The sequence below is a fragment of the Nipponia nippon genome, unplaced genomic scaffold (assembly GCF_047370975.1).
Source record: "Nipponia nippon isolate SJK-2023a ecotype South Korea unplaced genomic scaffold, ASM4737097v1 scaffold_32, whole genome shotgun sequence".
In the NCBI taxonomy this organism is placed as follows: domain Eukaryota; kingdom Metazoa; phylum Chordata; class Aves; order Pelecaniformes; family Threskiornithidae; genus Nipponia; species Nipponia nippon.
In genome coordinates this window covers 1,191,474-1,206,248 of record NW_028262350.1, presented here as the reverse complement: position 1 = coordinate 1,206,248, position 14,775 = coordinate 1,191,474, and the positions used below count along the sequence as shown (strand labels likewise).

Genomic DNA, 14,775 nt, shown 5'->3' with positions numbered 1-14,775 from the left:
CTGGGGAGGAGAGGAGACGGCGCGGGCTCGCTGGGGCCGGACGCCGGCTGACAGGGCAAGCCCCGCCCCGCCCCGCTGCCGTCACTTCCGGTGCGGGCCCGGCCGAGGCGCGCCGTCGCTAGGAGACGTGACACCGCCCCGCGCGCGCGGTTACGTCAGGGACGGGAGCCGCCGCGGATCAGCTGACGGCGGCCGCTGCGGGTCCGGGCTGCGCGGGGGCTGCGGCAGGTAACGTAACACACATAGCATAGCATGGCATAGCATGGCGTGACGTCACGTGGCGGGGATGGGGCCCGCCGCCCTCCCGCCTGGCAGCTGGCGCCGGGGCCGTGAGGGGGCGGTGGCGGTGGCGGCGGCGGCGGCGGGGAGGCCCCGGCGGCGGCCCGGTCCCGCGCCCCGTTCTCACGGCCCGTTCTTCTCCTCAGAGACCGCGGCGCGGCCGGCGCCGCCATGGGGGAGCTGTTCCGCAGCGAGGAGATGACCCTGGCCCAGCTCTTCCTCCAGTCCGAGGCCGCGTACTGCTGTGTCAGCGAGCTGGGCGAGCTGGGGAAGGTCCAGTTCCGCGACGTGAGTGCCCGCCGCCCCCTCGGGCAGCGCCCCGGGGCCCCAGGGCGGCGGCGGCTGCCGGCGGCACCCCCGGGCCCGGGCCCGGGCCCGCCGCGGCGGCCGCCGCCAGGAGAAGGCGAGGGGGGGGCCCGGGGACCCCCGCCCCTCGCTGCCGGGGGGGCTCGGGCCCCGCTGGCCTCGGCCGCGGCTGTGCGGGGGGGGGTCGCTGAGGAAAGGCCTCTCTCTCTCTCTCCGCAGCTGAACCCCGACGTGAACGTGTTCCAGCGTAAATTCGTGAACGAGGTCAGGAGGTGTGAAGAAATGGACCGAAAGCTAAGTGCGTGTCCCTCTGGGCCTGGCGTGGCTCTAACTCTGTAGCTTTTACAGGAAAACACCACCGCAGGCTGCACCTGCGAGGCAGCGTCAGAAAGCAGAGCGCTGACCGGAGAGGTGAAGGCTGCCTTTCTTCTCTGTATCGGCTGCTCTGGCTGCCTCCAGGGATTTGCTTCCTGCTTGAAAGATAGCTTTAACTGAATAAGAGGATCTTGGAACAGGAGGCGAAGGAATTCGCAGCTGCTAATGGGGCTGGGTGGGGGTTGTGGTGACAGTTTGACATTGAAGGATCTTTTTAGTGAACACTAACGGTGTTGTCTCTCCAGGGTTTGTCGAGAAGGAGATTAAAAAAGCAAACATTCCTATCATGGACACTGGTGAGAACCCGGAGGTGCCTTTTCCACGTGACATGATTGACTTGGAGGTAACGATGTGTGTTGAGACTCAAGTAGTGTTTGACTCTAGATGGTGGAAATTATCTCCGTTGGTAGATACCCGTTGAACATAGTGGCAAAGGTGCGTTAACTGTAGTCCCCGGCTGTCACTTGAAATGCTAGCTCTGCTGGCTGGCGTCAAAGTCGATTCTGATTCACAGGCGTTGTTTTGCTTGTGCATTTATCCAAATACACTTAGAAGTGAAAGTACTTAACAGAAAGGTCACCCATTTGAATGAGTGAAAAACTGTTGGAACTGCGTGGTTTATGGTGGGGTCTGTCACAAAGTCCTTAAGGGTTTTCGAGGAACACTGTATAAATCCAGCCTGTAAAAGACTGGCTGAGTATGAAAAGTTTCAGATTGCCCAAAGAGAATGTCACAAATCTGGATCTGTGTGCCATAGCAGACTGGAGGCGCATCTGTAATTGTATGCAAATCGCGTGGGAACGTAGAGCATCTTGCCTGCTTCCTTGTTTTAATAGACTTAACAGCCCTCCCTTAAGTCCCTTTTCTTTCTTCTTCTTTTCCCATCTTGCAGGCAAACTTTGAGAAAATTGAAAATGAGCTTAAAGAAATCAACACAAACCAGGAAGCTCTGAAGAGAAACTTCTTGGAGCTGACGGAATTAAAATTTATACTGCGTAAAACTCAGCAATTTTTTGATGAGGTCAGAATACCGGGGGCGGGTTAACACTTGGGCAGCTGGTTCTTCTCCCGCAAATTATCATTTTCATTCTCAAATATATTTTTAGTTGCTGTTTTGGACAGCAGGGTCATTTTTATGCTTTGTTTGAGAAAGCTTCTTGAATTACTTCCCATTTTTCATGCAGTATGCATAGCTACCCATGACTTACGATGTTTTTTGGTTGTTTTTTTTTTTTTTTAGTTAAGCAATGGTTTGTCTAAAAATTGTGTAAAATAATTAACATGCTAGTAGTTTTTAAAGCACATCAGCAGACCAAAAACATGGTGCTACAGTGAGCACTTCCTTCAGTGGGTAAGAGTTTCTTTGGTACATATGCAGATAAAGAGTCATGCCTCGCTTGCACCGAGGAATTACAATCAAGCTTAATTTCTCTTCAGCCTTTGAAATGTTATATGGAGATTACTCATTAAGGTCATAATACAAGGTCCACTGAAGTAATAGATTATTTATTTATTTAATTAATTGATTGAGCCTTTGATCAAACCCTGAGGTTTTCAGAGATAAGTTCTGGAGCAAAGCTGCCATTTAAAATCTCCAGCATTTTGTCAAATACCAGCTAGGCCAGAAACTGTGGCAGCTCTTTCACTGGAGCTGCGAAGAGCTTCTCTGACGTCAGTCATGATACAGGCGTAAAGCCTGCGTGGGAGAAGACGTAATCCTTCGTTGTAAGGCTTGAGTATCTCAAAGTCCAGGGAGTTTTCTCAAAGAGCCCCTGTATGTTTTTTAGAACGGTAAGGACGTGCTGAGTCCGTGCCCTGTTTCCTCTAATCCAAGGATTTGATCAAAGAGCTCTTAACGGATATGGCTTCTGGTCTTTACAAAGGCTGGGATCAAGTAGAGCTGGGCTCCTGCAAACTTCAGACCCTTTATCTAACGGTTTGGGTTTGGTTTTTTGGCACAGGATGTTCCCGTGCCAACACAAGTCTTAGTCGCTGCTGACAGATACTGCCGCTAGTGTGATCGGTTGGTTGGTTGTGGGGTTGGTTTCAGTGCAAAAAAACTCGCCTTTGAGTGTTGAATGTTCACATACGGGTTGCTGGGTCTCCTTGGAGCAACAGCGTTAACCTGATAATCTGTGACTTAGCTGCATTAAGGTGCCACTGCCTGCCCCTTCTAACTGAGGATTGAGTAAAACCAAGTACAACTAATGCTGTGCGCCTTTTTATTAATTACTGTCCTCTGGTGAGAGCTGCCTGCTGCTTTTCTTCAAGTACAGTATGATCATACTAAATTTAAAGATCAAAATAAATTTTCTACTGAAACAGTCTACGTCAGCTCACCCACAAAAGGGAACTTATGTCAGACTTAAAAGAGCTGGCCACAGAAAGTTTAGATATGTTCCTGCTCCTGTTTGATAACTGTTTTCTGTAATAATAAAACAAAATACAACAAGTAAAACGTACCACTGTTTGTAAAAACAAACTGAACACCTCCTGTGTGAAGTTCAGTAAAACATAACTGTTGAAAATGTAAAACTGTGTCAGTTTGCGCTGTAAACAGCAAACAGCTGTGTGTGTGCGAGGTCCTGGCGAGACCAGGACTTTGGAGCCTGTGCAGCCTGCTTATTATCCCAGGGCAGCGAGCGCTTCATTTTTTCATGCTCTCATTCGCACAGTGCCTTCAACACTTGAAGACTTCAGTAACTTATAATTAAGATTGTGTTATTCATAGTAATAAGTTGCACAAGAAATGGCTTACTACCCAAAGTACTCCAGGCTGGGCGTTTGCTCTGCTCGCTGGAGGTTGTGCACGGGGGGAGGGAGGACGGCAAAATTTTTTCGCTTGTTCTTCATGCGACCGTTCTAGTCAAAGTAGCCATTTCTTGTTTCAACATACCATGTTGACGATTGTGCTCCTTTTCTCAGTCTTCTTGTCTTTGCTTATGAAGAACAGTATGAGCTGGAGAGATTTCTCTGAAAGTTTTGCCTAGAGTGTGAGCGTAAAAGAAGACTGGAAAAGTAATGGTTAATGGCATGCAGTCCCCTTTCTCTCTTTTCCCTAACTCTTTTCGCCATCTGCTTTTTTCTGTTTGTTTTGCATCTGTCATTTCTGTCTGGGCTCTGGATTAACACGTTAGATGGTGAAATGGATCCTTTTTAGTTCTTGTGAAAATCGATTTTTGTTTTGTTTGTGAACTGGAAGGGGCTTGAATTGTATGGCGTTGTGTGTAGCGATCCAGAGCCGTTACAGAGCAGAACTCTAATCAAGAGTAGGGAAAATGAACCTTTTTTTTGGGCCTTGAGATTAAAGGTGCTGATCTGGGTGAACAACAAGCGATTTAAAAATGTTTAATAATGAAAGATCTGCATTCTGATTACTGACATGCAAATACTTGGGTTTTTCCAATCCTGAACGATCTGATGTAGTAAAAAATACTTCACAATAACTTGGATATTTCACTCACTGCTGGTGAAAACTCTTATTCAAAGTAAATTTCCTAGAGTCTTGGGTTTTTGCATTGTAGCTGCATAGCGCTCTCATTTCCCTGTAGTCTCTCAGGTTTTTTTATTTCTGTTCGAGCTTATAACGCTGCTTGAGTTACCTTCCAGAGCCAGAGCTGACGTTGCTATGCCGTTTCCTTTCTAGAAAGGGTGTCATCATCAAAGTAGCTGCAAGATTAATTTAAAGAACACAGGGTTTTGTTATGCAAATAATCCTTGTGCAAGAAAGTTCTTGTTTAGTAAAACTGGACTAATCCAAATTTAATCTAAGATGCTTTGGTTTGTAATTTCAGCCCCTCTAAGCAGGACTTGTCTTTGTTTCGTACAGCGTCCTGAATAAAGGACGCGTAGCCCAAAAGGGTCAGAGGTAATATTGGACATTTATAAGAATTACTCTCTCAAGTGAGGCGGATCCAAAGTTTTCACGTGTGCTAGCCTTCTTTTTTTATTTTTCATATGCTAATATGTGGGGCACCTCGCAAAAATTATCACAGAGACTATCCTGATTACCAATAAATACAATACAAGCCTCTTAAAATTGTAACTTTATCTTATTGTTTTTCAACATCCTGAAATCTAGATATCAAATGATCCGTGGTATGTTTGGTCTGTGTGTTTTGTTTTGGGGTACCAAACTTCCTTATTTTGGTTGTGTTCTCTATGAAGCAAAATTTACATTCAGTTTTTGATGTTGCAACAAGTTGCCTTAAAGTTGAAAGGATCAGAAATTCTTCATGTTGGCTTTCCAAACTAAATTAAGGGCTCCCTGACTTTTGTAACATCCGTAAGCTAAAGCAAGTGTGTGTCCAAGCAATTGAGCCGCATTTGATGTCAGCCTTGCAAAAACTTTTCTTGTATATGGTAAATACTTCTATTTGACGTGCAAGTGAAATGTTATAGAGTTTTTCACTAAAATTATGACGCAACTATTGCACAAATAAAGAAACTATGACTGAGTCATTAAACTTGCTATATACTTTTGCAAGGCTGCGCTGTATGTGTGCATGCGTTTTACATGTTTAGGGTCCAACTCTACCTTCCAGTGTCTTTCGGCAAGCTCCCCGACGCTGTGTGGGGCGACCTCCCGTCTACCACGGGGGGCAGAGTTTGGCCTCCGTGCTAAGGAGCTGTAATTTTGGTCATTTCATTATATAAGCTGCAGAGGTAGAAATAACTGTGGCGCGGGGCTGAAGGAAGGATTTGAGCATCCTTCCTGACTTGAAGTGCTGACACTTACAAGCTGTGTTCCCAAGAACTTTAGCCTGCAAATTAGCTGCAGTGAGGGACAGTGTAAATCCACGTCCCATTTTAATGCCTGGCTAGGCAAAAAATGAGTGGCATTGTCAGACTGCCCTAAGCAATGCATCTCATGAGTCTGGCGATAATAAATATAGAGAATAAGGATAAATATCTTGAATAATCAATAGATTTAATCAGTAAGCGTGTTTTTAAGCTGGAACTATTGTGTGTGGAGGGAGAACTTTGTAAAGCCAGTAAAGAAAATTACCATCCAGTACTTCCAGGTTTTGTAACTGATTCTGACCCTGTATCTACGCCGATGTGGCAAGTAACGTGGAATCAGTCAAACTATCGTCACGTAATTCCAAAATGACTGCGGCGTTGCCTTTGCTTTGGAGTACGGCAGGAGGCTGACGGGTATAGAATACGCAGGTCTGGCATAACCGGTTGTAGGGTTCCAACCTGGTGACGCTGCAAGCTGCCCTGAAGTCAGGTAAGCTGGCTGTGGGAGACTTACCTGGGCGTCTTTCTTCCTGTTGCGCAGCACAAGACTCCCAGGCCGCTTTACATGCAAGTACGATTTCCCAGGCACCTCTTGGAAACACCTTTTGCATCTTTAATATGCAGAAAATGCACAAGTAGCACAAGAGGCAATCAGCATCTACCTTCACATTATTCTCCCTTTAAGATCTAGGGAAAGATGAGAGTAAAGTGTGTCACTGTTTCGTGCCATTAAAAAATGCTTCTTGGGAACATCACTTGTATTTAAAACTTGATAAATTTTTTCAATTCTGCCTCTCTTCAGACTTATATGTCCCACAGCCCCTTTGTTCTGTTGCAGCAATCTTCAGACCTTTCTTGTATGGAAGCTTTGCTGAGCCATTCCACTTTTCCTCTTGTTTTTCTCCTTCCTTGTGTGATTCTTGCTGTCTTCTCTATCATCTAGTTCCTCTTTCTGCTGTCTTATCTTTGTTCTTTCTTTTTCTCTTTTTTTTTTTTATTCTTTTTTTGTCTCCTTGAACTATCTCCTGGTTCCTCGTTCCCTGCATGCCACTAACTAGTTTCATTAGATATTAATTGATTTGTGAATTCAGGCTGAATTGCATCATCAGCAGATGGCGGATCCAGACCTGTTGGAGGAATCCTCTTCACTCCTGGAACCGAGCGAGATGGGAAGAGGTGCCCCGCTACGACTCGGGTAATGGCAATTTGTGCTTTCTTGTGTCTGGCTTTAGGATTGCTGACTTACGTTCAGCCTGTGGAATCAGGAGTGATTCCAGTGGAACTTTCCAGACTGGCCCATCAAGCAGATGAAGGCTGGTCTAAAACTAGCTGTTGGTCTCTGTTCTTGTCCTATGTACATTAACTTCCCAGTTCGTATTTGTGCTTCACACATTTCTCTCTGCACAAAAAATTCTACTGGTTTGTTCCTTGTAAATCTGTTCTGGTTGCTTTTTCAGATATTCTGAGCTCTCACAGCTCTGTTGAAACTAGTAACTACTGTGGGCACGTAATACTCTGAAAAATCTGTATCGTTCTCTATGCTCTTTATTAGCCGCTTCCAGGCTGTCTTCGTACGTGTGTGATTCTTATCTGGATGCAGGGGTTTGAGCCAGTGAAGTCTGCTGAAGCGCATGCCTAGAACATAGTCAGCGGTAGCCGTGACTGCTATAATCCTTGCAATGTAATGTACCAGGAACCTATTGAAATGAAGACTAGCAGGCATAGAAACTGTAGGTCTAAATGCGTTTGTTTCTCCTTTAACCGGTGATTTTTTTTTTCTAATAGATGATTTCATTCCATTAAAAGGCATAGCCTGTGCTGTAGTGCAGTTGGTTTTGTTGTGTTTTCATCTCTATGTGTTTAGAGCACCTTCCATTTTGCTTGAAGAACTAATTTCAAAACAAGATTTTTGTAGTTTTCGATCTGATGCTGAACTCCAGCTGCCGTCAGTGTTAGGCTCTGTATTCTTTTAGGTGCAGAACTTAGATTTATGTTGTCCCTTTTGCAGGTTTGTGGCTGGTGTGATCAACCGTGAGCGAATCCCCATGTTCGAGCGCATGCTGTGGCGAGTGTGCCGAGGGAACGTATTCCTGCGTCAAGCAGAAATTGAAAACCCCCTGGAGGATCCTGTAACGGTAAAAGGAACTATTGTTTACAGGAGCGAAAGTCTCAGATGTGTAAAAGGATTTGTTTGTAGACCTAAGCCTCTATCCCTCAATGAGCTCCACGCAGGCAAACGTTTGTGTTGCGTCCCTTCACAGTACCTACTTGCAGCCTCTGAGGCCTTAGTGGCAAACGTTTTCCTGTTTTATTAAAACAAAAATAGCAGAATGGATGATGAGTGCTGTTGAAAGGGGAAAAACAACTCAAAACTTGGACTGCAGCAGGGCATAGTTGCTTGTCTGGCACAAACTACAAGCGCAACTCCTGTTTGCAGCTCTGAATAAGAGGTAATCCTCCTTGAAAGAGGCTGCTTTGGACATTAGCAGTGTAACATCTGTAGCTCATTGAACTTGGACCTTTCGTTTTTCTTAATTTGCTAAGCAGTAATTTAAACATCCACCTGAGAATTGTTGGCTTTATTACAAATATGAATAGTAAATGTTGTGATTGGGCCTGTTTTTACGTTCGGTGTCCTCTTTGCTCAAATCAATGGACAATGCCCAAACTTCGGGAACTCTTGCTCTTAACCAGTAGAAAGAAAGGCTGTATCTAGGCTGCTCTGGAACAAAGACAGAAGAGTTGAAACTCAGTAACTGCCTCTTTGTTTCTCGTGTAAGGCTGGCTTGTTCTCTTGTCCCACCAGCTGCTGGTAGTTGACCCGTTGAATTATCTGTCTACTAGGAGAGACTTTGTTCTTATTGTGCAGCACTTCCTTAAATCAAGGTTACACCTAATGTAATTATTCTTGAAACATTATGTTAAAATTTCCTAAGTAAGGTAGAACAATAACTTGTCAACAAATGCAGGAAAGGGGACCTGGCTACCAACATGAAAACAGCTGTACAAAGAATGTGCCGTTGGCCTCCCTGGAGAGTCACAGTTGTTAAACTCTGCTTTGTCTTATTTCCATTCACTCTTTAGCTTTTTGCTTGATTCTGTAGGTGAGCTGACTGCAATAAGTGCTGATAAATATTTCATTGCAGCTCTCTTCTTTTGGAGATCTTCCCAGGTTTTCCTGTTTATTGTATTACATAGACTAGATAATAGATAATCTAGAACATTTTGCTTCAGTAAACACAAGTACAGTAGAGGTATTCTACACTGAGGCTAAGAAAATTGCTTTCCCTGTGACTGTTCCGGCATTGTTAAGGTATGTTTTTGACTCGCTGTGCAGATATGAGCCCTATATGTGCAGATTCAGAGGAAGGAGAAGTAGGACTCTGTTGTAATTTGCTATAATGCTCATTTCTGTAAATAGCTGAGCTCTTACAGTCCACTCTTTCTTCTGTTCTAGGGGGATTATGTGCACAAGTCTGTGTTTATCATCTTTTTCCAAGGTGACCAGCTGAAGAACAGAGTCAAGAAGATATGTGAAGGGTATGAAAGTCTTACAGCTGGGCAGCTCTCTCAAATATGTGAAACACGTTGACATGAGTTAATATCAATACTTTTCAACTCCTTATTTCACAATGACTGTAGGACTGCATATTTTGACAGCAAATAAAAGGTATCATAAGTAGCTGAAACATATTTCACAGTCAAACTAGCCACTCCCCAAGCCTGTAATGCTCAAAGTAGATGACTGCTTTGCTAGAGAATGCCTAAAACCAAGGGAGTTCAAGTGCTGAACTCTCAGACGGACCTAGGGGGATGTCAGCGGGCGATATTCTCACAGGGGAGACCAACAGTGACTGCTTCTAGCAGCAGCTGCATTGGTGTGATAGCAGCACCCTGAACTGGGATGGCTAATCAACTTCGTGACAGTGCCTTTGAGCCACTGTCAGTACAGGGAACGGAGGATTTTCTCCCACTTCCATTTTCTTAAGCATTCAACTTCTGTTTTGGCCTAAAGCAAGCTTCTGTACCCATTTGATTTAAAGACTGAAACTCTGCTTGGCAGTCTTTGCTGATCAGGAGCTTCTCTTAAGGTGCTTCTTGCTTTACTTCTGTGTTCAGCCATCTGTTTCCCTGACTGGTTTATCTTCTTTCCGTCTTTGTTACTAAGGTGGCTTGCATGTCTTTCAGATTCCGTGCCTCCCTCTACCCATGCCCAGAAACACCGCAGGAGCGGAAGGAAATGGCTTCTGGTGTCAATACCAGAATTGATGATCTTCAGATGGTAAAATAACTGGGGTCAATGCCCTTTTTTCTTTGATAATATAGTTGAAAAGATGTTTGGATCCTGTCAAAACAGGACAATTGGTGGCCCTATTAGATGGCCATATTTTCAGCTCCAGGTAGCTTGAGACCAGCAGCTCAGCAAGGCAAGAAAGATGTTTGGAGACTCTGCTCAGTTGTTTTCTTTGTCAGGGTTTAGGATGGTGGGGTGGTTTGATCTTTCTGGAGGGCTAAGCAGTTAATTATATACATGTAAGTACAGCATCAACAGAGAACTGCATGCCAGGGAGCAGAGAGGAGTATGCATGTGTAAGGAGACACCATGTTTTCCAACTCTGAAAGCATGCTTGTATGATTGCCTGCTTCGTCTGCAACAACTTTGAAAACATTTAAACTTATTTCCAAGTTGAGATAACAATGCTAACTTTAACTTAGCTATTCTTTTTTATGCCTATCTTCATATTTTCACGTTGTGCTGTCCTGAAGAGCTTCTGCTTTACAACTAATCTCTTGTGCAGCAGCCTGAGTGTTGGTAAAAAGTAATCAGCACACAAATCTACTGGGTGCCAGCTCTGAAATATTTGATGCTCGCTTCAAGGAAGAAAGGCAGTATGTTATAATGCAGAAAAAATTAAGGGATTTGAGACAAAAAAAATAAGAAAAGGTTCAGAAACCAAAAGGAAAAATGGTTGAATTTGGACTGCTTATTTGATACAGAAACTGTCTCAAGCTGGGAGTCACGTAGCTGTTTAGCAATTGCTGTTTAGCAATTTTTAAAGTCGACAAGAGCTCAGAAGCAATTTAACTAGTAGGATTCAAAGCTGCATGTGCCCTGTGTCCTTGCTTTCCCTTGAGTCTAAGACTTTCCAGTCTGGAAATCTGACTTGGCATGAGTCAGATATGTTCCAGTTGGAAAACACCCTCAGTAGAAAACACTTTCTCCTTTTCCCTTCAGTAAAAAAGTCTTTCACTGTAATCTTTGTGTATTGTCCTAAGGCAACGTAAACCTCACTTGTAGAACTCTTCTCTGCTCTTTTAACCTGAGCAGAGGAAAAAATGTTCTCTGTGATCTCTGAACAGTTCGTTGTGTGAAATATCCACTAACCTTGGACTTGGAGGAGGGAAGTAGTCAAAAAGTAGCCCTGGAAAGAAGCCTTAAAACCTTTTAGTGGAACTAATCAATATGGAGACTAAAGCATATATTGTAGGCATGTGGCGGTCTTGTGCATGGGATGGGGGAGAGGGCTCATCCATCCATCCTCTGGTGGGTAAGCCTTGTCTCGTTGGTCAGCCCAGTTTCGCTGTGCACTTCTGTATGCTTTGAGTTTTGCTCAATGATTTTGCCTCATCTTTATCCTACTTTTCCATGAAAGGTGCTGAACCAAACAGAGGATCATCGCCAAAGGGTTTTGCAGGCAGCCGCTAAAAATATCCGTGTCTGGTTCATCAAAGTACGCAAGATGAAGGCCATCTACCATACCCTGAATCTGTGCAATATCGATGTGACACAGAAGTGCTTGATTGCTGAAGTCTGGTGTCCTGTTGCTGACCTCGATTCTATCCAGTTTGCTCTCAGGAGAGGCACTGTGAGTAACTGCTGTGCTGCTCCTGCCTGCTGCTGTTCAAGCAGACCAGCAACTGTCAGCAAACACAGCATGGATTAATTGATTTTTCTGAACTGTGATCTCTGAAAACCATCCCTTTGGGCTGTTTGAATGAGTCCTCCCAGAGGACAGTTTATTTAACATGCAGGAATCACGGCTTATAGATAAATTTTGTAACAACTATGTTGTGTAAAGCTTTAAGTTCAGGAAAATGCTGTAATGGTAAGGCATTTTCCTGTGTTTGAGTCCTTTGGTACATTTAGTTAACCTGGCTGTGCTTTATAGTCCTGCTGTTTGGACACAGTGGAACTTACTGAAAGGAGCTCTCCAGGGCATTGGCAAGCTCGCCCTCTGCTCAGATAGATAATAGAGTTGGGTGGCTTGAAGGCCTTTCATTTGCTGTTTTAAAAAACAAAACTAACTCTTGCGTGAGCTTTCTTGTCTGTCCTAATCAGACAGTGTTCATCCTTAGTACAAGTGCTTCTCCTCCTGCCATGCAAAGTGGAGAGCAGTGGAAACTTGGCAGCCTTCCTCAAGTATACTTCAACCTGCTCGAGTGTATTTCTCATCCTGCAAGCAGACTACAAAAATGCAAGCTTGTAGTTTTCCAAATGCGAACGAGAAAGTAGTGTTGTACTCTGTCCTCCAGTGCTCCGAGGGTGGGTTTTCTAACCTTCCCTTTTTTCCCCCCCCAAACAGGAGCACAGCGGATCCACTGTCCCATCTATTTTAAACAGGATGCAAACCAATCAGACCCCACCAACATACAACAAAACTAACAAGTTTACTTCTGGCTTTCAAAACATTGTTGATGCGTACGGCATTGGAACATATCGGGAAATAAATCCAGGTAAATTCATACTTCTAAAAGTCCAAGACAACTCTCTCCATCTCTAAGTCATGGTGTTTCTCTGTAGTGTCTGCCCTGTGTGAACAGAGTACTTAACACCTTTCAGAAGCAGAGAAGCTTGGGAACTGTATTGCTAAATTGCATAAATTGTACTGTAGTAAATCCGGGCTTACCCAAATGCAGTGCACTAGGAGCGTCATCTTTTCTCCTACAGCACCATATACGATCATTACCTTCCCGTTTCTGTTTGCTGTGATGTTTGGAGATTTTGGCCATGGAATCCTGATGACTCTGATTGCTGTCTGGATGGTGATTAGGGAAAGTCGTATTCTGTCACAGAAGAGCGACAATGAGGTAAGGTGGCAGCTCATGCTGAGCTTTGCATTTAAAACAAAGAGTTGCAGCTTGGTTTACTCACACCCTTCCCCCCTTGGGATGAGAATGCCCATTTCTCCTTGCATCTGAAATTTGTGAAGCGCACAGACAGAGTGCTTGTAGACCACAGACTGAGTAGCATCATTTCATAATCGTAGTGAGTTCCTTTGGTTTTCCTTTCAGATGTTTATAGGAAACTATTCCGTTCAGTTGTTTGAAGGAAATTGTTTATCAAGTGTAGTAGATAAGCTGTTGTAAACAAATCGCCCAAAACTTGGTTGGGTCGTAAAGGGGTTCAGTCACTGCAAAACTCCTAATTTCTGTACGTGTATATCATATCTCCAAGATTCTTCCTATGTGCTGATCTAGGTGGGTTTTGCTTGCTCAGGGCTTCGGTTGACGGGAGGTCAGCCAGAGTTAAGATACATGGAGAGAGCATGGAGAAAGCTGAACAGGGTCCGCACTGCCTAGTTCCGAGCTAATGCTGCCAGCTGGGGGCTTGCATCAGTGCGTGCAGTGCAGTTTATCCTCTTCGGCTGATCCCCGGCTCTCTGTGGGCAGGCACGCTGCCCGTTTAGCCTCTGTGTGCAGATTCTGTTCTGCAGTGCTGCCTCTTGCACCCTTAATCCCTGCCGTGGGCAGACAGACTTTGGGCTTTTAGTCCATATGGCCGATATTGCTTGTTGTGCAACTGACTGATCTTACTGTTTCATCTTTACGAGAGACCTTCCTTGTTCTCATGGACTTCATGTGTTCCTTTTTGTTTTGGTTTGTTTTTTATCCTAGATGTTCAACATGGTTTTTAGTGGTCGATACATCATTCTGCTGATGGGACTGTTCTCCACTTACACAGGCCTCATCTACAATGACTGCTTCTCCAAGTCTCTTAATATGTTTGGCTCATCATGGAGCGTCCGGCCGATGTTCTCAAAAGGCAATTGGTCGTGAGTAAATAGTTGGTAACTAGATAAAGAGTGACAGTGAGACACAGGTGACTTATCTTTCCCCTTTGTCCTCCCAGCTCAGGAAAACAAAAACTTCTGAACTCAGGCTCAGGTAGAATTGGAAGAGGGGTGTAAATGTGATATCTATCAAGCTTCAAACCAGCTTTTTTTTTCCAGACAACTTGTGAAGATGCAGTTTAGCACCTTTCTCCTCATAGACATAGCAAGATTCTTGTCCTCTGCATCTTTCTTCCTTGTGACACTGAGTAACAGGTCAAGAGACAGGTTTATTATTCATTCGGAAAATCTCTAGGACCCCGCAGGAACCTTAAAGTTCTCTCAATTTGAGATATTCCTTGCTCTCACAAGGGAAGAACGTTGTTAGTTTTTACAGAAAGAGGACAGTGTTGCTTGTGTTAATGCTTGTATAATCTACTTATACCCAAACAGAGATGCCTTGCTTGAGAATACTCCTCTGCTTCAGCTGAACCCTGCTATTCCAGGGGTGTTCGGCGGACCCTACCCCTTCGGCATTGACCCGGTAAGAGCTTTTCCTTCCTTTGCTGTGCTTTAAGAACATCTTCTGTGTCAACAGAAAGAAAAGTGCCTGTCCAGCTCACTGTGAAAGATTTGCACACCCTTAGCAAACTCTTTATCGCTGTTGGAAATGCTCCTGAACAATAAAATTAATTCAGTTCCTATTGAGACGCTAGATTCAGGGTAGAGAGACTTGTACTTGGGTCCACTGAAGGCTTCTTCCTCACCCTTTCTAACCTGCAGCATTTTCATCAAATCTGGTTAGACCTGCCAGTCACTTTATGAAGTTACTTTTGTACCTTGGGGAAAGTTATTTATCTCCTTTTTCAGTCAGTCTGGGAAATGTAAGTTTCCAAGTCATCCTGTCACTTTGTAGCTGCCTACATCCACAACACTGCTCCCAACACCCCTGCGGATATTTGATACGAAACTTGCGTGTTCCACGTTAAAGAGGAAGTGCAGAAGATCAGAACTATGTGTA

General features: G+C 44.5%; 1 protein-coding gene across 7 annotated transcripts in view; it reads left to right on the top strand.

Moving 5' to 3' along the window:
• The first annotated feature begins 69 nt into the window (after positions 1-69).
• Positions 70-14,775, top strand: part of ATP6V0A1 (ATPase H+ transporting V0 subunit a1) — a 30,227-nt gene continuing 15,521 nt past the window's right edge. For 4 of the 7 annotated variants that reach the window (XR_015707539.1, XM_087770357.1, XM_087770363.1 and 1 more), the window contains exons 1-14: positions 74-228; positions 426-567; positions 805-883; positions 1,206-1,303; positions 1,853-1,981; positions 6,795-6,898; positions 7,712-7,838; positions 9,161-9,243; positions 9,892-9,985; positions 11,358-11,570; positions 12,288-12,438; positions 12,653-12,792; positions 13,600-13,757; positions 14,208-14,298. Coding sequence is in view for 6 of the 7 variants with exons in the window: in XM_087770357.1 (XP_087626483.1) it covers positions 451-567; positions 805-883; positions 1,206-1,303; positions 1,853-1,981; positions 6,795-6,898; positions 7,712-7,838; positions 9,161-9,243; positions 9,892-9,985; positions 11,358-11,570; positions 12,288-12,438; positions 12,653-12,792; positions 13,600-13,757; positions 14,208-14,298 (1,584 nt within the window). In the remaining variant the exon portion in view is untranslated. Of the gene's footprint in view, positions 229-425; positions 568-804; positions 884-1,205; positions 1,304-1,852; positions 1,982-6,794; positions 6,899-7,711; positions 7,839-9,160; positions 9,244-9,891; positions 9,986-11,357; positions 11,571-12,287; positions 12,439-12,652; positions 12,793-13,599; positions 13,758-14,207; positions 14,299-14,775 lie in introns of all 7 variants that reach the window. The other 3 variants (XM_087770362.1, XM_087770359.1, XM_087770360.1) reach the window with 3 other exon arrangements.